This window comes from Mauremys mutica, chromosome 17, assembly GCF_020497125.1.
Source record: "Mauremys mutica isolate MM-2020 ecotype Southern chromosome 17, ASM2049712v1, whole genome shotgun sequence".
In the NCBI taxonomy this organism is placed as follows: Eukaryota; Metazoa; Chordata; order Testudines; family Geoemydidae; genus Mauremys; species Mauremys mutica.
In genome coordinates, this window is record NC_059088.1 from 22,407,671 (window position 1) to 22,427,966 (window position 20,296).

At 55.6% G+C, this 20,296-nt stretch overlaps 2 protein-coding genes across 6 annotated transcripts in view; one reads left to right on the plus strand and one right to left on the minus strand.

Moving 5' to 3' along the window:
- The window catches only part of LOC123351463 (SLAM family member 9-like), a 51,193-nt gene that overhangs the window by 14,974 nt on the left and 15,923 nt on the right, over positions 1-20,296 (plus strand). The window contains exon 1 of one of the 5 annotated variants that reach the window (XM_044990837.1): positions 17,187-17,832. The exons of the other annotated variants lie outside the window; for them this stretch is intronic. The gene's annotated coding sequence lies outside the window, so the exon portion shown is untranslated. Of the gene's footprint in view, positions 1-17,186; positions 17,833-20,296 lie in introns of those variants that run through there. 5 annotated transcript variants of the gene reach the window in all.
- S100A10 (S100 calcium binding protein A10) lies at positions 1,647-18,790 on the minus strand. The gene is made up of 3 exons (XM_044990852.1): positions 18,635-18,790; positions 7,639-7,791; positions 1,647-2,104 (listed from the first exon to the last, which is right to left on the minus strand). The coding sequence occupies exons 2-3, from the start codon at positions 7,768-7,770 to the stop codon at positions 1,943-1,945; spliced, it is 294 nt and encodes a 97-aa protein (XP_044846787.1). The 5' UTR covers positions 7,771-7,791; positions 18,635-18,790; the 3' UTR covers positions 1,647-1,942.

The following is a 20,296-nucleotide window of genomic DNA, read 5'->3' on the forward strand; positions in this document are numbered from 1 at the left end:
GAGCCAGGAATTGAACCCAGGAGTCCTGACTCCGAGCCTCCTTGATTTAACACCCCATTTCCCTCCTGGGAGTCCTGACACCCTCCTCTGACCACTGGACTCCATTCCCCTCCTCGATCCGGGAACTGAACCCAGGAATCCTGACTCCCAGCTCCCCTCGGACCCAATCCCCACTCTGGTGCCAGGTTCCAGTTCAATTGAGTCAGCCCCGTCACGGAGTCCTACAGCTGTGTTTTCCTGGGTGACCAGAGCCAGCGATCTGGCAGGCAAATGTGAAGAATGCGTCCAGCAATATCCTGGCTGGCTTGGAATCTGCTCCCCAAGCAGCACTGGCCGCAGACGGAGGGATGCACAGAAATTCCATGGCAGTAGGGGAAGCAAAGGAGGTGTCAGTTAGGGCCTGGGATAAGGGCTGTGTGAATGTTAGGGGCTGATATACGCCCAGCTGCCTTTCCTGCCGCACGGTAATTTGCGCTGAGCCTTGCTTATTTAGCTTGGACGCTCAGGGCTGTCTAGGATTGCCAGCCCTCCAGGATTGCCCTGGGGTCTCTGGGAATTAAAGATTAATCTTTCATTCGAGATTATGTCATGTGATGAAACCTCCAGAAATACATCCGACCACAACTGGCAGACCTAGGGCTGTCCCAGAGTTGTCCTGCTGCCTGGAAGCCATGTACTGAGGAGCCGTCACACGAACGAACCTGCTGGAAAATCCTGTCCTGGCCTCAGTGGCTTAGGCGCTGTTCAAGGGCCAGAGCGTCTCTTGCCGTTAAAGATACAAGAGGGGCCCCAGGCTCCGCGTGCCGCACTCAGACAGTGGCGCGTGGTAGGAAGCAGTTGCCTCTTTCCACAGTCATGCCCTTTGCACTGGGTTTCTGAGCCGGCACTTGGCCATCCCAGCGCTGTTTCCACATCTGTTCTGCTCAGGCGCATGGCCGAGATCTCGCTCTTGAACTGGGGCCGAGGGTTGGGAGGCTCTAGAGCTGGCTCGTGGTTCATCTGGATCGTGCCAAAACAAAAAGAGACAATGCATCCGCCCCACTGTCTCAAGCTGCTGCAAGCGCAGGCTCCGCTGTGGGCCGGGGAGCGTTGCTCTTTTGCACAGCCAGATTTCCAAATCTGAAGCTGTATTTGTATCAGCTTGAAACGATGGGGCAGGTGCACTTCGAACGCGCCCGGACGCGGCCAGGGCAAATCCCACCTCGCTGATGCAAATCGGGGACTTGGCGTCGATGTCAGTGGGTTTTTCTGGGAGCGCACACGGCGTGTTTGGGAGTGCGCGAGGGAGGGGGCATTGCATGGACTTTTTGGCGACTGGATTAAGGCAGCGAGCAGAGTATGCTGCATACACTTTTGCATGCTCTTAAAAAAGTGCTATTTTTTATTTAAAGCCATGCAAATATATGCAAATTAGGCAAGCCCCTCCCACTCCTGGCAAGTTGCCCCCGTGACCCTCAGTGTCTCAAAGCTCAGGTGCCCCTGTGCCCGCTTTATGTGTAGCTCCAGAACGCTCTGTGCACCAGCTCTGGAAGTTTGCAAGCTCCATCATCTCGGATTTATCGTGCCTCCTGCACCCTTCGGAACTCCCTCTAAAGTGACGCTGATCAGACATGGCCAGTGCAGAGGAAAAAAAAAACTATACGCCGTTAGGATTTAAAAAAACAAAGGGAGGGATTCTTTATTGTAGGGCAAGGCATGGATACACTATAAAAACCATAAGCTGCTCTGGGGCGGGGATAGCAGGCTCTCTCCTGCCTGTTATATGGCGACTCGGGAGCCTGTTTGCACATTCGGAGGATCACATTGTGTCCTTGATCCACGCGCCCAACTTTCCATTGGTGTCAGTGGCCAGCTGGGAGCTCAGATCCAGGCTGTGCGACGTGGCCCCCTTTATATGGCTCGGGGTTTAGGAGTTAGGCGGGGGGCGTCTCCGGTCACCTCTTCATTTTCTCCCCTTCTGCTTCATGTGTACCACAAAGTAGTCGTTGCACGCGATGGTCAGCCCAGCCACTAGCGAGAAGAAGCTCTGGAAGCCGACTCTGCCGTCCCGGCACTGGTCTAGGTCCTTCATGATTTTATCCACGGCCATGGGGTCTTTCTGGTTCTGGGAAGGGAAAATACATGAAAGAAAAAGCAGAGGGGGCTGTGAGCTAATGGAGCTGAGTTTGCTCCTGGCTGAAGCTGCTTTGTAGCAAGAGTGTGGGAGCCTGTCTGTGTGTTTATCCATCCCAGGGGCTCCTTGTCCCTTCAGCTATCTGTTCATCCCTCCATCCCACTGGCTCCAAATCCATCCGTCCCTCTGTCCATCCCAGGGGCTCCTTGTCCCTTCAGCTATCTGTTCATCCCTTCATCCCACAGGCTCCAAATCCATCCATCCATCCCTCTGTCCATCCCAGGGGCTCCTTATCCCTTCAGCTATCTGTTCATCCCTCCGTCCATCTCAGTGTTTCCGTAGCTTATCCGTGTGGAGCTTTGTATAGTGCCAATCGTTGTGGCATCTGGGCCTCTCTTCAAAAGACACATGCTGCCCAGTCCTTCCACGTTCTCCCTGCTCTGATGTTCCCCATACATCCTAGTTCCCCTGTGCCTGTCTTTCAGGCTCCAATCCGAGTGGGTGGGAGGAGCTGCCTTCATGAATCAGCTTGGAGGGTTGCGCCCCTAAGACCGTGCAAGTTCCTTGGGTCATGGGCAGTCTCCTTATTGGTGCCTTGAACAGCCCCAAGCCCCAGTAATAACTAACAACGATCTTTTAATGTCGTTTCAAACTCCTTTTCCCTCCACCCCCTGCAGTGTTCCTAATTCAGACAGGCCAGTGCATTGCCCCGAAACTGGCTAGCCTATATCCCATGGTGACTAGAAGTACAGCTCCTCCCCTCCCCCCCGCCCCGTACAGAAAGCTCATGAGATGCACATGTGGATTTCAGGCCCTGTGCTGGGGGGAGTCTCCTCCTTGCGTAGCACACGTCAGGCAACACTCCCGTCCTGAGCAGGATACAAACGCTGAGCAGCGAATGTAAACTAGCTTTCGAAAATGCTTCTCCTTTCACCACCCAGCCGGAGCTAAGGACACCGATGGGCCCAGCCCTCTGCGGGCTGCGTGCACGACGTACTGATGAAGCTGTGGTTTCTGCGGCTCCTTGCCCCGGGGAGGCTTGGAACCCACAGCTGCCTGTTTCCATTAGGCATGTGATCAAGCACCTATTAGATCCTTTAGTCCCTTCCCCACCCACAACTGGTCCCAGTGGTACGTTTCCTACTGCTTTGAAATGACCAAAGTCATGTAGCTTTCGCTACTTCCTGTGGGAACATGAGGCTTGCCGGAGCAGAGCAGATCGGGCCCGATATTCTGTCTCCAGCACCAGCTGCTTCAGAGACAGATGCAAGAGAACCTGAACTGATGATGGGATAACCTGCTCCCAGGGAAAATCCCCTCCTAACCCCATCACTTAGAGGTTAGCTCATGGCCTGAACCACAAGGGTTTAGACGGATCACTTCCTAGGCAGCTCTCACTGGGCCAGACTCTCAGTTGACGTCAATCAGTGTCGCTCTGTTAAAGTCAATGGATCTAGGCAGATTTACACCAACTGAGGATCTGGTTCAGTGTCTGGAAATTTTTCCTGCCGTTTCACCTAAGTTTCCTTTTTCTTAATGTCCTCTCATTATTCTCAGTTCTACCACCCGAAAGCATCCCCTGTCGTGCCCAGCACAATGGGGTCCTGGTCTGTGACAGGTCACAAATCCGAATAGCTCCGCAGCGTGCTCTTGAGGGTTCAGATCTCAGGCAGGGAGTCTTTAAAATGAGTCTTGAAGAAAGTGTCCAGGGAAATCAATAGCACCACTTCTGGGCTGCTAAAGGATCTCAGGGCGCATCGCAACCTTTCACCATGTCTCACTGCACATCTCTGGGAGGCAGGTGAACTTCATGAGTGGGAAACTGAATGACAGGGCAGTTAAGTGACTTGGACAGGGTCATAGAGTGAGCCAGTGGCAGAGCTGGAACTAGACCCCAGGAGTCCTCATGCCAAGCCCCCTGCTCTAACCACTGTCCAAACATTCCTTTCCTAGAGAAGGGAAAAGAAGCCAGGAGTCCTGAGCCCTAGTCCCCACTCCCCAGATTTCCAGCATCTTTATAGAGTCCGTTCCTGTATATTTTGTCTTTCGATTGTGGGGTGGGGATGGTAAATCTGCAGTGGCACTGCTCCAATATAGTGTGAATGCTAACTGCGATGTAGGCGTGCAGCACTTAAAATGATTGGCAGGCATTGTTTCCTGCAGGATCTGTTGGATTTTGCAATGTGACGGTCCCCCAGGCAGAGGAAGGAGAATTTAAAGTTGGCGCTTGCAAGGAGTGTGTGCGCCCAGGGCTGGAGACAAGGGCTTTTCGCTCTAGTTTCTAGGATCTCTTCTAAGCAGACATTCTGGATGTGATCCTGAAGGAGATCGATTTCTGTGCTCTGGCAGTGAAACTCCACCCTCTACAGAGGCCTGGGCCCCCTGAGTCCAAGCACAAGGGGTCTGGGAGGAACCTTTTGCCCCATGGCTTGCACAGCAAGCAATAAGCTAAGACCTCTGTGCATGCAGGCCACACTCCAAACCTAACAAAGCAATGCCTGAGCTCTGCGCATGGCACCCCATCTGCAAGCAACCGCAGTGTTTGCTTTACAGACTGAGGAAATGAGCCGTGAGCCTGGAAGTGTGTGATAAGCCGCAGTTTATGTGTACCAGCTTCTCCAGGCGGTTGCCACTCCAGACCAAGACCTCTTAGCTCTGCTCTCCACCCCATACACCTGGACTGACAGGGTGCGATGCGGGCCAGGACTGATGTGCATCAGCAAGGAGCCGAGCACTGAATTAGGTGAGCGGACCGAGAACAGGTTCAGCTCTCCCGAATATTGGTGTCAACTGGGACCTCAAGGGCGTCACTCCAGAATTACACCGGGGTGCCTGAGATCAGAATACATCCCCTACAGCAACCTCAGTCCTGTCCCTGCAGCCACTCTGGATCTACGCCGGTGTCACTGGGATCAGAAACTGGCCCTGTGTCGCGGTGGTAAAAGCAAGGCTGGGGCTTTGAAGGGGGTTAGGCACACAGCTGTCCTTGAAAGTGCAGGGGATTTAGGTGCCCCTGAAAACCCAGCCTAGCTGAGTTACAGGTGATGGGCCAAATCCGGCCATGGCGTTAGCAGGAGCAATGCCACTGTGTTGCACCTGCTTATACCACCGCTGCACTTAGCCAGCTGCAGGTGAGGCCCTGCCATGGAGGTGACTGTATCCCTGGAGCAGGGGGTAATGGGAGGACTGCAGCGCATTGGTTAATTGCTGACAATCTCAATGTGCACCCGTGCAGTGGAATGGATGCCCTGGGGCTGGAGCATTAAATACCGGTCTCTGATTATATCAGGCTGTGCCAGCTTGCAACGCTGGAGGCACAGGAGATGCTGGCGGGGACGGAGTTATCTACAAGGACTTTGTGATGCTTTCCTGCTCCAAAGCAGGAGCTGATCTGGTTCTTATGGCAGCAGTGATCTACCTGCAGTAATTGGCACCAGGCTGGTTCTGCCCAGCCACCTCAACAGCGAGGTGCTGTCTGCGCCACTACTCCAGCTTTGAGCTCTGAACCCCCACTGCTCTGCCAATGCCCCTCAACCCCAACCCGCAGCCCCCTGCTATTCTAGCCCTGGGCTCCATACACACACAGTTCTGCCACTGCCCCTTTTTCCTGACCCAGAGGCCGACCTGCTGATGCACCACAATCCTGCCCTGTATCACACCATGCTAGTCCAGTTCTTTCTGGCTTGGCTTTCCTTGAGAAAAGACATGTCTGCAGGGACAGTGATAGCACCCAGTCCCCTCTTCAACGTGGCACGAGTTACCCAGAAATGCGTCTCCATGCCCTCCCAGGCTACGCCCTTTCCGTGCCACATTGCTGCCTGGGATCCTCGTTGTGAACACAAAGTTGGTGCTTAATGTATTTGCCGTGCAGCCAGGACTCCTGGGTACTGTGCCTAGCCCCAGGAGTGTTGCCTAGTGGTTAGAGCAGGGTCTTGGGAGCCTGGACTCCTGGGTCATATTCCCAATTCTGCAACTGGCTAACTATCTGACCGTGGGCACGTCACTTAACTGCTCCATGCGATTCATGCTGTATTGCACCTCCTGGGAGGCGACTCCCGTCACTGCTCAGACATGGCATCATTCCTCAGTTACAGGATCGCAGCTGGGTGCTCAGGAGATTTATCAGGGGGGAGCTTTGCCCATCTGCCATTCGTCACATGTCTGCCCTCCAGCCTTCTTCTTGCTTTGCACCAAACCATAACAGCCAAGGAGCAGGGAGAATGCAGTGCACCAGGCAGCAGGGTTATTAATAGCACGGCACATAGCAGGCTGTTACCAAAATGCTATTGTCTTGGATGATGCATCATTTATCAGGAAGGGAACACGCTGCCCAGAGCCTCTCCCCATCATCTGTGTCAGCCGCGAGCTGATAAATGGCAGGGAATCGAGTGCAGCAGTGACCCCGCCCCTGCAGAGCCTCCTCTGCTGGAGGCAGTTGTGAGTCCTGGCATCTGCGGTGCATGAATGCCACAGGGGCTGGGAGGGGGTGAAGGGGCCACTTGCCTTTCCGTGCCACAGCTGGGAGGTTTCAAACTCAATGCCGGGGCCAATGGGAATCTGGCCACTGGCTTCAATATGATCAGGCCTTTTCGAGAGACAAGAGCGAGAGCATCTTGGGGCTAGAAGCTGGAGGGCCAAATTCTCCACAGGGACTCAAGGTGGAGAAAACAGCAGATCTCAGCCCAGAGACAGCTCCTCCTCATTCATCCTGGCCCCTCCCCTCCCCTCGCTCCAAAGGCAGCAGTGAAGCAGGAAGGAGCCCACAGCACCTCCCACCCTGAAGCATTGTACACACAGTCTCTCCATACTGCGGAAATGCAGCCACCTCTGGGGAGAAGCCTGGCAGCCAGCTTACGCCAACAGCCATGCACCTGGGCTGAGGTCTTCAAAGCCAGTCAGCTGCCTTTGCCACGTGGCTTCCTTTGACATGAACGAACAGCAAGTTGAAGGGCTAAATCCCATAGCTGGCTTTGATTGAGCAAGTCAAAGAAGAATTTTTCGGAGGGGAAATCATCCTAGCATTATTTTACGCGGATATTGCAACAGCACTGAGAGGCCAGCTGGGCTGGGCCCTCATTTTGAGTGCAGAATAGTTTCTTCATGTGAAGTTAGAGGAGGAGTTTAGCTGGAAAAACTATAATCACTCAACCTGCAATTTGACTGGGTGGACTCTGTCCATCTAGATCCTAGGTTCTTTCTTTTTCGACCCTTGTCTGTCCTGTCCCATCTAGTCCATTTGCCCTGTCCTCCCTGCTCTGTCTGACTTCTCTGACGTGGCATCTGAACATCTGACCCCGACTTGCAAAAACCTGCTAAAGTATAAAACGGTTCTGACCTTGATTTTGCGTCTGAAGGCGCTTCCAGCCGCACAGCGCCCCCTAGCACCACACTGGAGCATCACTGCTCAGTCCTGGCCTGGAGGGATGAGCACCCCCCTCCGCCCCACCCCAAATCACTAGCCAAGTCAATGGACCGTGACAGAAGGGATTAATCAGCCAATGGGCCTATCAGCATTTCTGACTCACATCCAAAAACCCCGGGAACTCCTTGTCCATCAGCACCCGGAGATCTTCTTTCGTCAGGTAGTTCTTGTCGCCGGCGTATTTGTGAAAGGTGAACATCAGCGTCTCCATGGCATGTTCCATCTGAGACGGCATCTTTGCGGGGGTCTCTTGAGCCTGCCCAAGAGGGGAGAAATAGCACAGACAGCGGTTAGCTTTGTTTTGTCTCAGTCGCTGCACTCGGTTTTATCCCCAGGAGCAAGACCCCCCCATGCTAATTACTATGAGGGACTTGGGCTGTGCCGTTCGGATTCGTAGATTTCAAGGCCAGAAGGGTCCCCATTAGATCCTCTGTTCTCACTTCCTGCGTACTGCAGGCCACAGAGCGTTACCCTTTTACCCCTGTATCGAGCCCACTAACATATTTGACTAACGCATCTTCCAGAACGGCCTCCAGGCTGGATCGGAAGACATCAAGACATGGAGAATCCACCATTCCTCTCAGTAGTTTGCTCCCTTACGATTAAAAACTTGTGCCTCATTTCTAACTCGAATTCTAAGATATCTGCCAAACCTACTAGCTAGTTAGGTTCTTACTCTCGCAGGCAGCCACCACTGTGGGTTCTGAGCGCTCAGACCCGACTGGAAACTTTCCACGGGTTTAAAAAAATCTGTTGCCAATGTTGTTGTGTTCCGACATCTGCCTAGTTTTTCAAGAGGGTGGAGAACTGCCAGGCAGACGCTGGAGAGGCCAGGAGAGATGGGATAAAGGTCGGATCAGCCTCCAAACCTCTGGACTCCTTTCCCAGTGGAGCCCATTTTAGCTCTGCTCAGCCCAACGATCACAATCGCTGGCTTGTGCCACTAGAGCGAAGGATTTCATTGCACAATAAATCCCTTCCCGCCTCAGCAGTTAACCCCCGATCAAACTGATACAATGCAGCGTCTCACCCCAAAGGCAGGACATTCTAGCACATCAAAAGGAGAACAAAATGTACCAGGGTAACTACACTTTCCTAACTCACAATACGGTTTATGGGACACAAATGTGCTTTGGATGGAGGCAGCATGGAGAGTTTGGTTTAAATTAGAAAAAGGGGAAGCGACTGGACAATCTCTGTGATTTCTCTTGCACATTCCAGCACTAGGGAAACGAATACGTCTCTCAGGTATTTCTGTCCAGGTTGCCTGATGCATTGAAATTTTGGAGGTGTTTAGGTGTTTTCAAGGGAAACCCTGGATTAAAACACTGGGTTAGAGACTGACTCGTAATGTACTGCGGAGAGATTCGTAGATTTCCTAGCCAGAAGGGTCCATTATGATAATTTAATCCGATTTAGCACAGGACCAGGACATGGGATTTTACCCCCTTATTCCTGCATCAAGGTCAATAACTTGTGCTTTGAGCCACAGTTAATTGTTCAAAATATAAATCCCTGTGAAACTCGCCTGAGACAAGCTTAATATATAAGCAAAAGGCATGGCTAGCAGCTGATTTTCTTACCTTATGCCTTTCATAGCAAGAGCCTTAGGAGCTCAACAATCTCTGCAAACCACTAAACAAATTATGAGCCAAAAGCTGCCCAGCGCAAGTATCCTAGGGCAGATTTCCAGCCTGTATATTCCAGGAACACTTCTCCCACCACTAAAATGCAGCTACCTCTGGGGCAGAACATGGCAGCTGTTTATCAACTCATGGTAACGCTATGCAGCAAGACATTAGAGAATGTCCCCCCAGCGATCAATCCCCCTGAGAGGGGAGGGAGTGGGTGATATAAGAGGGCTCCCCCCCAACATCTCTAGCATTTATGATTATGTGTTCACAGCAGTTTGGGACAGGAAGTGAAGGCACTTCCTATTTCCCGGGGTAATTTGGGGGTGAGCAGGGTGCAATTAGCGGAGTGGGTGTATAGCCGAGATGCATGTCCCGGCTAAGGAGAAACCTGACAGGTCTTAAAATACCCATGGGCCATGCCTAGCAGCATCTGTGTTCTGCGACTACTCAGCCCAGCCAAGAGCATGCCTCCCCAGACTGGTTGCCCTTGCACTGCACAGCCATACGGAGCAGCGGATACTGGAGAGGGAATACAGCCTTCGGGGGCGAACTCAACGGAAAGACTTGACCAGAGTCAGTAGGAAAAGCAAGGCTGGTTGTTAAACGCTGTGGCTTTTTTTTATGAATTGTCAAAGCAAAGTCTTTCAAGGGAAGATTCCTTTCTCTGCCCCCCACCGGGAACGGGAGACTTTGATCCATTGCCAAATCCAACCGCCTCAGACACTGCCGGGCAGTGAAGAGAAGTGAGAACAGGGGCGTGTAGCGAATGCTGCAATCCCATGAGTAGGGCCTCCGGGGGTGGGGGAAAAGTAATCGCTTACAAAGCTCTTGAAAAATGTCCTTCTCAAGCCATCTTTGCTGTGGGTGAAAGCAGCTTTTCTGCCGGGATCCTTTTTGGGTGTTTAGAAGAATATAGCCCCGTTGGAGTGATTATCTTGATGGCGTACGTGGTAACATGCCTTGGGTGCTCCTTCCTTTAAAAAGTATAGCTAGATGAAAGACAAGACAGAGGGAACCAGCTGGCTTGAGGAAGTGTGAATGGGACATGGCGTCTGTCTTTCCCTGGTCATCTGGTGCACATACATCAGTGATAACATATCACTGCCGCTGGGTGTGTCTCCCATGCAACGTGTTTGCTGGGTCTCTGTCCCTTTCTTAGCGGCCAAACGTTCCCGGCACGGAAAGTATCCTTATGATGTGTCCTCCCTCCTCCTGTCCCAGCAGAGAACGCCCCCTTCAACCTCCAGAGGGGGTCCCCTGAGCATGTGGGCGGGGCATGTTGGTGGGACAGTGATGGGGGGCACTTGACATGCTGGGATAACGGGTGAGGCCAACCCTTAACGCCTTGGGATGGGCAGCACCGCGGAGAATTCGCTAGCATAAAGGCGCCACCGACAGCGTGTAAGGGTTAAAAAGTTTGCTCAAGGGAACCCGGTCCAGAGCAGTCAGCGGATTGCTGCAAGCTGAGCGGCAGCTTCCTCCTCTCGGGAGCCAAGGGACTTTGGCCAAGAACTCCTCCCATGGAGCAAAATCATCCCCGCCCGGCCGCCCCCACGTCAACCAGATGTGCTGCCCCGTCTGCAGATGTTCGGCAGAGCTCAGAGTGCTGATCCCCGGGCGTGTGCGTTCCTCACCGCGCCCAAAGCACCAGAGGAGAACACGACAGGAACGCGAAGGGAGGGGACAGACTCTGTATTCTGGGCTACATACACCCAGGGGTGTTAACAGCTGCTGCCCTCCACCAGGGACTCTAGGTAAAGGACCCACAGATGCTTAGTACGTGAGGTACGAGCAATTCCACTAGTGCACAGCAACTCCTCCGCATGCACATCCCCTCCCGATGCCACGCACTGATCTGAGCCGCTGAGGCCCTTGGAAGGGGTAAGGAGTGAACCGCAGTCATCCCTGAGCATTGAGACACGCAAAGGGGTCTGTGCAGGGTACTGGCCTGGCACCCAGCCTGCTTCCGCCTGGTGATCAGTGATTTCTTTGGAGGACTCGGCAGTCTGAAGGCTCTTGGTTCCAAATGAGGCCCCAGTGCTCAGTGTTGGGGGATACATTCCCGGCCTCCCCCAGGGTACAGCAGGAGGGAGCCAGCAGCCAGGGCATGAAGCATGCCGCCTGCTCTGCCCAGGCCGCGTTCCTTTGCCAGGCAGTCATTTGCCCACCTGGGCGTTTGCGAGAGCTTTGGAGCTGCACCAAAGAGGCCCTCAGCCTGGTCACGGCTTTTTCTTTTTTTAGGACCGCCGCCAAAAATCTCGTCACGCTCACGGCTGCCGTTTCTCCTCCTCTCCAGGGACCGCCATTTTGGCCCCATTTGGAAGACACAGTCCAGTTCTTTGCTGTTCCACTGCAAAGGCAGATGCACAAGTTAACAGCCCGCCTCATGGCGAACACTTGCTCCTTCCTAGGGGTGACTCTTACCTGGTGCCCGTCTGCTACTCTGGTCATGCCACTGTCCACATCATTCGGCAGTTCCCCCCCGTCTCCTCTCCCCGTGGTGTGGATTGGCAGGGCCCTGCCATCACTCGACGCTCAGGGCACACGTCGACTCCTTGTGAGGAGCTTCGGGAAGGAGATGGGAGCGAGCAACAGCCGCTTTTCCTCCATCTCCTCCGTTACCGCAGCCTTTCTGTGAAGTCGTCTCGCCATTCGGCCTTGGGAGAGAGTCAAACCCTGGAGTGCGGGCAGAGGGGATCGGGCAGGCTCTGAAATCAAAGCGATTGGGTCCTTGACCCCCTTTGTAGGTGAACTGCGGTGTCAGGCCAGAAATGGGCTGAGGAGGTTGGCTTTGAGTTCAGGCTGGGTTTCCCATTTGGGGTCAAGCGTGGCGGCTACAGAATCACACAGGCTGTTTTAACAAGATCCCAGCCGCTGAGCTCGGCTCATCTGACCACATGGTCACCATCTGGCGTGGGGACCAACCCGCCGTTCTCTGCTGTTCCCGTGTTATCGCTGCCATCTCGACATGACTCGCCGCGGAGCGGGTGTGAGAGGGGCCCATCAGTGCCTGATCTGTGCAAGGAGTGAGTGTGTTACACGCCCAGCTAGAGAGCTTTAGGTCGGGCTGTTCCACCTCATGCTTCCGGCTGTGGAGAGCCTGGTACGGTGGCCAATCAAACAGGACACTTGGAAGTGATCCGACTCTGAAATTGGGGGAGAAGGGTGGAGCGAGGTCCTGATGCAGACCCATCTCCAATGAAGGCCCCAACTCATCTACTGCCTCAGGCCATATTGTTCTCCCTGGTCCATTTCCCATGGATGTGGTGCTCACGCCAGCCTTCGGAATAGAGCCTGGGGTGGGAAGTGAAGTGCCCGTAGCAAGGGGAAAACTCCCCAACTCCAGCTGTGCAATGGGTGGGCGACCAACAGCAAGACAGGAGGGAAGCAGCCCAGCCGGTGTTCCAGTTTGTCCCTTGCTTGTCCAACCCAGGGCAGGGCAGAGCCTATCATGAGAGCGTCTGAGTAAATACAATGAAACAGCATCTGAAGCTCCAGCCCCAGCCCAGAATGGGAGTTTGCTGGGGCCCCATGCAGGCAGGGTTTGTTTGCTGACGGGGCGGGATGGAAAAATAAACCCAGGGCAGGATGGAAAAATAATCCTGGTGTGTGATAAACAGGACTCCGTTGTTTCTGGCCAGGTTCTCCTCCCCTCTGAAGCTTCAGTCCTTGCTGGAGCAGTGCAGGTCACCACACCCCACCCATCCCCATCCCAGGGTGTCCTCCCTGCCCCTGCCTGGCCTGAGCTAGTATTTTCCAGCCCTGCTGAAAAACAGCCAGAGGAGCCTCTGAAGAAGTGACTCAGGTTGTTCCATCTCCATCCAAGAGCAGGATCAACCTGTCCTGGGCTGGTGGCTTCTCTGCTGCCTCAAACAGCCACCACAGCTTGGAGCGAGGAGAGGAACTGCGCAGGGTGACACCCAACCAGCCCGGGAATGGGGAGGAGAACGCAAGGGACAAAACTCTTCACGGAGACCCCTTCCCACCCATTCTCAGTCAGACGCTAGCCTGGCACTTGAAAGCCCTGGGTTCAAGTCCCTGCCTCACCACAGGCTTCCTGTGTAGGTCACTTAACTGCTCGTTGCCTCAGTTTCCCATCTGTAAAATGGGCGCTGTGAGGATAAATACACCAAAGATTGGGAGATGCTCGGATACTACAGTCACGGGGGCCAGATAAGCATGATAGCAAAATGTCCCGTTCTTGTGAGTTGCACCATGATGATCCGTTTGTATTCCAGCAGCACCTAGGAGCCCAGTTGTTGGCAAGGGCCCAGCCGGGGTAGCTGCTGTACAACACAGAGCAAAGAGACAGTCCCTAGATAGTCTGTTGCAAATCACTGGAAGAAAAAGAAGAATCTTCCACCACCACCATTTTGGCTGAATATCGTTTGGGAAGCACGGATGATAATCACACTGAGCTCTTCTATAGGGCAGATCTCAAAGCACTTTGCAGAGGACGGTTAGTGTCATTAGCCCACGTGACCTAGGCCCAGAGGGGGAGGCCCACGTTTTCCACAGCAGAGGCTCTAACTCAGAGTCGCTTTAGCTGTTAGGCACTCGGTTTTAGCCCCTAACGCCTCAGTTGCGGAGATGCTGAGCACCCGCAATAGTTTCTGGCTCAAGGGGCACTGCCTGCGCTGAGCCCCCTTGGAAATTAGGTCTCTGTCGGCATCTAGAGTTGGGAATCCCAACAATGAGGCATCCTGAAGTTTCTGAAAATGTCAGTCTTCGCGACTTGCCCCAGGTCACATGGGGAGTGAATTGCAGAGCTGGGACGAGAACCCCGGAGTCCTGACTTCCCGTCCGCCCTTTGCCCTGATCACTAGACCCCACGCCCCTCCCAGAGCTGGATTAGAGCCCAGGAATCCTGACTCCCAAGATGATGATGGGAAAACTCATTCATCAATTTTTTTTAAAAGCCAAAGAAATGCAGCCACACCCTCCTGGGACTGTACTTTGAAACGTGGTTCCCTTTGTAATGATTTTGCTGAGACAATCTCTCAATGGCTCCAAGGTGCTAACACACTCGTTTTGTCTTTACTAATCAAGGAGTGTGGTTAGGACCCGTGGAGTGAATTTCCTTCTATGGGGACGGATGTTTTCAGTCGCAGGGAAGCTAGAGCACAAGGACTAATTCCGCTGCCGCCCCCGGGGCCGGTCATGTGCTGGCCCTCTGCACAGGGGTGGCATTCCCCCTTCGCTGCCTTGTGAAGGAGCGGGTCTTTTGTGGGTGGCAGCCACGGAGCAGCTCAGGGGCGCATGTCACCGATCCTCAGTGGGAGAACGTTATCGTTTGTTAGCCGTGTCACTCCGGATTCGCTCTCGTGTTTATCAGATGTTCTGCAGGCAGATTTGGGGGGTCTGTGGTTAACCAGGAGTCCTTTCAAGACCATGTGGCTATTTAACCGGAAGGCAGACAAATGCCCTGCACTGAAGATGAACCACAAAGCAGGATCGTCAACCCCAGCCGCCGAAAGATCATGAGTCGGGCCTCTGAAACATCACGAGATTGGCTTCCAGATTATGAGATTTAAAAAAAAAAAAATGTGTGGCCCTCTTTCTTTGCCTCCTGGTTTCTGAGCATCCAGGGGTCACATTTGCAAGCTTTACTCCACAACCAAAAAGGCCTGAAACTATCTTTAAAAAAAAAGCTCAGATTCTTATGGGCCCAGATCCTGAAATCAACCAATCAATGGAAGTTAGGTGCCTAAATACCTTTGAGGATCTGGGCCATGGCTCCACAAACTGGGGCTTTGAGTAAAACAGCAAATACTGTGAAACTGGCCATAAAATGTCAAGAGTGGACACAAGGCTGCCTAATGAGAGCTGTGTGGCCTAGTAATTTGAGCAGGGGACTGAGTGCCAGAACTCCTGGGTTCTCTTTCCAGGTGGGAGTGGTTAGAGAAGTGCAGACACAGGGCTTCTGGGTTCTCTTTCTGGCTCTGGGATGGGAGTTACTGGTTACCCCACATGGCTTGGGGGCAGGACTCTGGGTTCTATTTCTGACTCCGCCTGTGCGACCATGGAGTGAGGCTCTGTGCCTCAGTTTCCCCATCTGTGAAACGCTGCCTCTCCTGTGCGGTCCTTGGATGCAACATGATAAATAAGGACACAGCATTCGGACTGAACTATCCAAACATGGCAGGGCTGCCGTTGAGTGGAGCGGTTTTTGTATTCCCTTCCGGAGCAGCGTCTGTCTCAGCAGCCCGCTCCTTGCCAGGCCCGAAGGCTGTCCTGTAGCACCACTGAAGCCAGTGGGCCAGATCCCCAACTGGTGTGAATCAGCATCGCTTCACTCAAGTCAATGGGTCAGCTCCCCAGCTGGTGTAAATCAGTATAGTGCCATTGAAGTCAATGCAGCGATGCCAACTGGCACCAGCTGAGGATCTGGCCCCTGACCCTCCTTAGCTCTGTTTGCTTCAGGCTGCTTTGCCCTCAGATCTGCAGCTGGTGTCTGAAAACCTCTCTGGAAAAAAACAGGAAGCCCAGCCAGGCTTGGCAGTTGTGCCCGTTGCGCTTGGGGCTGCTTGCCTGGAAAATTGGCCAGAGCTGAGACGTGCTTCCCCACATCAGCTCCACGTTCAAACTTCGGTTGGAAAAAACCCCGGGAACGGAGTGGCAGGCCCATCCCTCCAGATCCAGGAAAGAAGGGGGGCTGGAATGCAAGTCTCCTCAAAGGACCTCTGTTCCTGGATCGTTAACTGGGGCTCATGCCAGCTCCGCCGCATTGTTCTGTCTGCTAGACTCTGGCAGGGCGTGCACCATTCTCAGTCTGAGAACAGCAGCACCTCTAAGATCCTGCCCCGATGCATCCTCCAGCCCAAGGGCAGGCTCTGAAGAGCTGATCAGAGAGATCCTATTGAAAGGAGCCTTCCTGAAGCAGGCACTAGACTGGAAGCCAGACTGCAAGGGTAGGGAGAGGGAGCCTTCTTCTCAAAGGATTATTCAGTCAAGTCACAGACCCAGCTCTCCGTCCCTCCCTGCCCGGGACATGCCCAGTGACAAAGTCTGGGTTCTTAGAGACGGGAGCCTGCCCTGTGTCGCACACACCGGTGCAAAATGGGTGTGACTCAATTCCACTGGGATGAGTCAGGGGAGCATCTGGGGGTAAATGGCATCTCCCGGTGCAGGGCAACCCCAGTGGAGCCTGGGGTTTGCTCTGGGAGAGCCCAGGCCCAGCCCCGAGAAGGAAACTGGCGCTGTGCAGAGAGCGGGCAGCAAGCAGGGGGCGGCAAACAAATATTTGAAATAAGGCATCAATTTCTAACAAGTGAGTACAATGAACCATTAGAACAACTGACCAGGCGTCAGGGTGGATTCTCCATCACCAGCCATTTTTATCTCAGGATTGGGCGTGTTTTATTTTTTTCAAGATCTCTTCTAGTTCAAAAGGAGAAGTGACTTTGGTATCTATAATCAACCCATGCTCCCAGCAAGAAAAGCAACTGCAGCTGAAAGCCTGGATCCTCGAAGTGTGTGAGCAGCACAGCGGTGCTCGGAAAAGAACAGCGCGTCCTCAAAACCGGTGGTAAAAACTGGCTGGCTTTCAATGCTGTGATTATACATCCCGGCACGTAACCACCTCTCTCCCTCCTCCATCTATCTTGATTGCTTGCGTCTGTATAGCCAGCATTGCCTGTGGGTACCTTACGGGAGCACCAATCTGGCTCTCATGTGCCCTTCCTTGGCCCCACAGCAGCCACTGAAAGCATTCAAGCTGGTTGCATCCCCTTGTAAAGCTCAGAGAGGGCCTGTCCCCTTGCTTCCTGGCTGCCCAGTGTCTGAAAGCAGGGGCCACACCCAGGCTTCCCAGATCATGGAACCCAGGCAGTGAGTTACCAGCAGGGAATAACTGGGTCCTGACTGTCAGCAGGGCCAGCCAGAGGATTCAGGGGGCCTGGGGCAAAGCAATTTTGGGGGCCCCTTCCATAAAAAGAAGTTGCAATACTACAGAATACTGTATTCTCGTGCGGGCCCCTGTGGGGCCCGGGGCAAATTGCCCCACTTGCCCCCCCCCCTCTGGGCAGCCCTGCCTGTCAGAGGTTCTGTGGCCTGCCCTGTGCAGGAAGTCAGACCAGACCAGATCATGATGGTCCCTTCTGATCCTGAAGTCGATGAGCACGCGAAGGCCTGGCCCAGACAGGCGGCTGAAGTGAACGGGACTGTTCAGCACCTGCGCTCACACCGGGCACGTTCCCCCGTCGGGGTGACTCCCCTGAGTGCAGCGGGGCTCCCCTCGGCGTGGGTTTGGCGCCATCCTGAGCACTAGCAAAGGGGGCGTGGCCCGAGCGGTACGAAGAGCAAAGCACCCCTGGCACTTTGCCATTGGTTAGACACACCCAAGATCTCTGGGGCAGAGGGGAGCACGAAAAGAAGAGGGGGCTGGAGAGACCCCACCCCAGGCAACACATGCAAAGGGGAGCGTAACAAACCGACAAGCCTGGCTCTTCGGCACAAGGACACGGTCCCAAGAGACGCATTCTTTTTAAACCATCTGAGCCTCCCAAAGAAAGTTGGGGTCCCGCGGCAGCTCCCAGAATCCCGTCCCAGGACAGATTTCACCCCGTCCCACGGCAACATTCACACCTGAGTGGGACCCCAGGGAGGGGCCCCATCCCAGAGCCCTTTCCATGTCGGGGGGCAAGTGGCATCAGCCGATACTGGTAAGGAGCCTGTCCTGCATCGCTGTGCCCCCACGTCAGACAGACTGACCCTCTCGCCCCCGAGCAGCGGCTGCCCTCCCTGCCCAGGCTGCTGCTCTGCAGGGCGTGTCCCTGCCCGGGGTGCGCTGGGCTCCTGGCCAGCAGCAGCAGCAGCCAGAGCTCTGGGTGCGACCACAGCATGGAGCCACCTGCACTGCCAGTGGGGCTGGACTGGGGCACCCGGCCTGGGATTACGCTGCCCCCATCCCCAGGGGCAGCAGGACTAGGGCTCCCCCCCCCAATCCATCTTCTGCAGCCTCCCCCAATGCCTGTAGCAGCAGGCTCTGGGGTACCCCAGCCGTTCCGACTCCTGGCTGGGGGTGGGGGCACAGAGCTGGGGCACCTCCTCCCCCCCCATCCAGTTGAGGCGTCTGGACTGGGGGGCAAGAAGGCAGCCCAGAGCCCCCCACGCTGGGGTGTGTCCACCAGTGGGGGCTTTACCCCCCGGTCAGTGCCCTGCAGGAGGGGCTGGGGGCAGGATGGCAGCCCAGAGCCCCCCAGGCTGAGGGGTGGCCGCAGGTGGGAGCTCCCCCTCCCCCTGGTCAGTGCCCTGCAGGAGGGGCTGGGGGCAGGATGGCAGCCCAGAGCCCCCCAGGCTGAGGGGTGGCCGCAGGTGGGAGCTCCCCCCCGGTCAGTGCCCTGCAGGAGGGGCTGGGGGCAGGATGGCAGCCCAGAGCCCCCCAGGCTGAAGGGTGGCGCAGGTGGGAGCTCCCCCTCCCCCCGGTCAGTGCCCTGCAGGAGGGGCTGGCGGATCCCGACTCACCTTGGCTGGGAGCGCAGGAGCGGAGCAGCCGTGCGGGGACCGAGGCTCAGCGAGTGTGGGTGGGGCTGGAGCCGCCGGCCCTGGTCTATGCCGGGGAGGGAGGAGACCCGGGGGAGGCGGAGGGAAACCCGAGTCCGGCCCGGGCGGAGTCACCCGCGGCTCCCCGCGGCCCCGAGCCCGGCTCGCTGGTGCCCTCTGCCTTTGGCACCGCGCTCCGGGCCCGCCTGCCCCGCCCCGGCCGGCCGGGCTTGGAGAGACCAGGTGGGCGAGGGAACAGCTGGTCCCGGCCCAGCGCCTGTGCTGAGAGAGACCGAGCAGCCTTGCAGTCCAGCCTGTCTGCCGTGCTCGGGCGGCAAAACCCCTAGAGCCGCCCCTGAGTCCAGCTCCAGCTGTGTGTGTCTGTCTGTCCCCGGCCCGCTCCTGACTGTCCAGCCAGCCCCAGCCCCAGCTCCCGTCTGTCTGTCCAGCCAGCCCCATCCCCAGCTCCCGTCTGTCTGTCCAGCCACCCCCATCCCCAGCTCCGTCTGTCTGTCTGTCCAGCCACCCCCGTCCCCAGCTCCTGCCTGTCTGTCCAGCCAGCCCCAGCCCCAGCTCCCGTCTGTCTGTCCAGCCACCCCCATCCCCAGCTCCCGTCTGTCTGTCCAGCCATCCCCATGCACTCTATCTATCTATCTATCTATCTATCTATCTATCTATCTATCTATCTATCCTGCCTGGCCCAAGGAATTATTGAGAGCGAAGGGGGAAGGGGGAAGGGGGAAGGATCGGGACGGGATGTTCTCAAACCGCAGGGAATGGGGCCAGTTGGGTACCTAGGTTAAAGAGAAAAGGGGGGTGTACGGGGCTAGCTAGGTAGGTGGATGAGGTGTTTGGGGAGGGAAGGAAAGAAGGAAGCGCCAGGACCTGAACGGCCCACACCCAGGGCAGGGCTGGCAGCAGCATGGGGCAGGGCCAAGAATAACACCTCAGAGCAGCTGTCCTGCCTGGCCCATCGATCCATCTAGCCCGTACACACCCTCTCCCTGTAACCTAGGTACCCAGCTGGCCCCATTCCCTGGGTATCAGAACATCCGGTCCCCATCCTTCCTCCTCCCCTTGGCTCTCTGGCATTGCTTGGGCCGGGCAGGGCTGCTGCTCCCAGGTGTTATTCTTGGCCTGCGATAATCACTCCCGCCCCAGCTGCTCCCAGCCCTGCCCTGGGCGCGGCCCTTTCAGGGCCTGGCACTTCCAAGCCCCTGTTGCGAATTTGCTGTGGGAACGACGGCCCCGCCGCTCCAGATCTATTTATTGCCTGAACACATACAGCGAGGGCAGTGCCCGGGTAAACTCCCCTCCTGCGCCCCGGGCCTCAGACAGGCTCCATCTCGTGCAGCCGGGTGGTTGGATCTTCATGCCCCGTTCAGTCCTTAGCCGCGGCTGCCAATGCACCTCAGCTGTGATTGGCACTTGACTGCGACGCCGTCACTAAGCCCTGGGCGAGCTGGGCTGAGTCCCCGCAAACTCATCTCCCTGGGGGTGCACCACGCAGCTCTGAGCCCCTGCCAGGCGAGGCTGGATTTGCACTGGGGACCTGAAGACGTGCAGCCCCCGCTACCTCACCCCGAGTCCCCAGAGTTTTAATTGGAGCCGTCTCCGCTTGAAGTCCCAGGCTGTCGTCTCGTT

Coding starts and splice junctions, on each gene's coding strand:
- S100A10 (XM_044990852.1), bottom strand. CDS start 7,770: ATGCCGTCTCAGATGGAACATGCCATGGAGACGCTGATGTTCACCTTT. Junction 2,105..7,638: donor AGTTCCCGGGGTTTTTGGAT/GTGAGTCAGAAA, acceptor TTCCCTTCCCAG/AACCAGAAAGACCCCATGGC.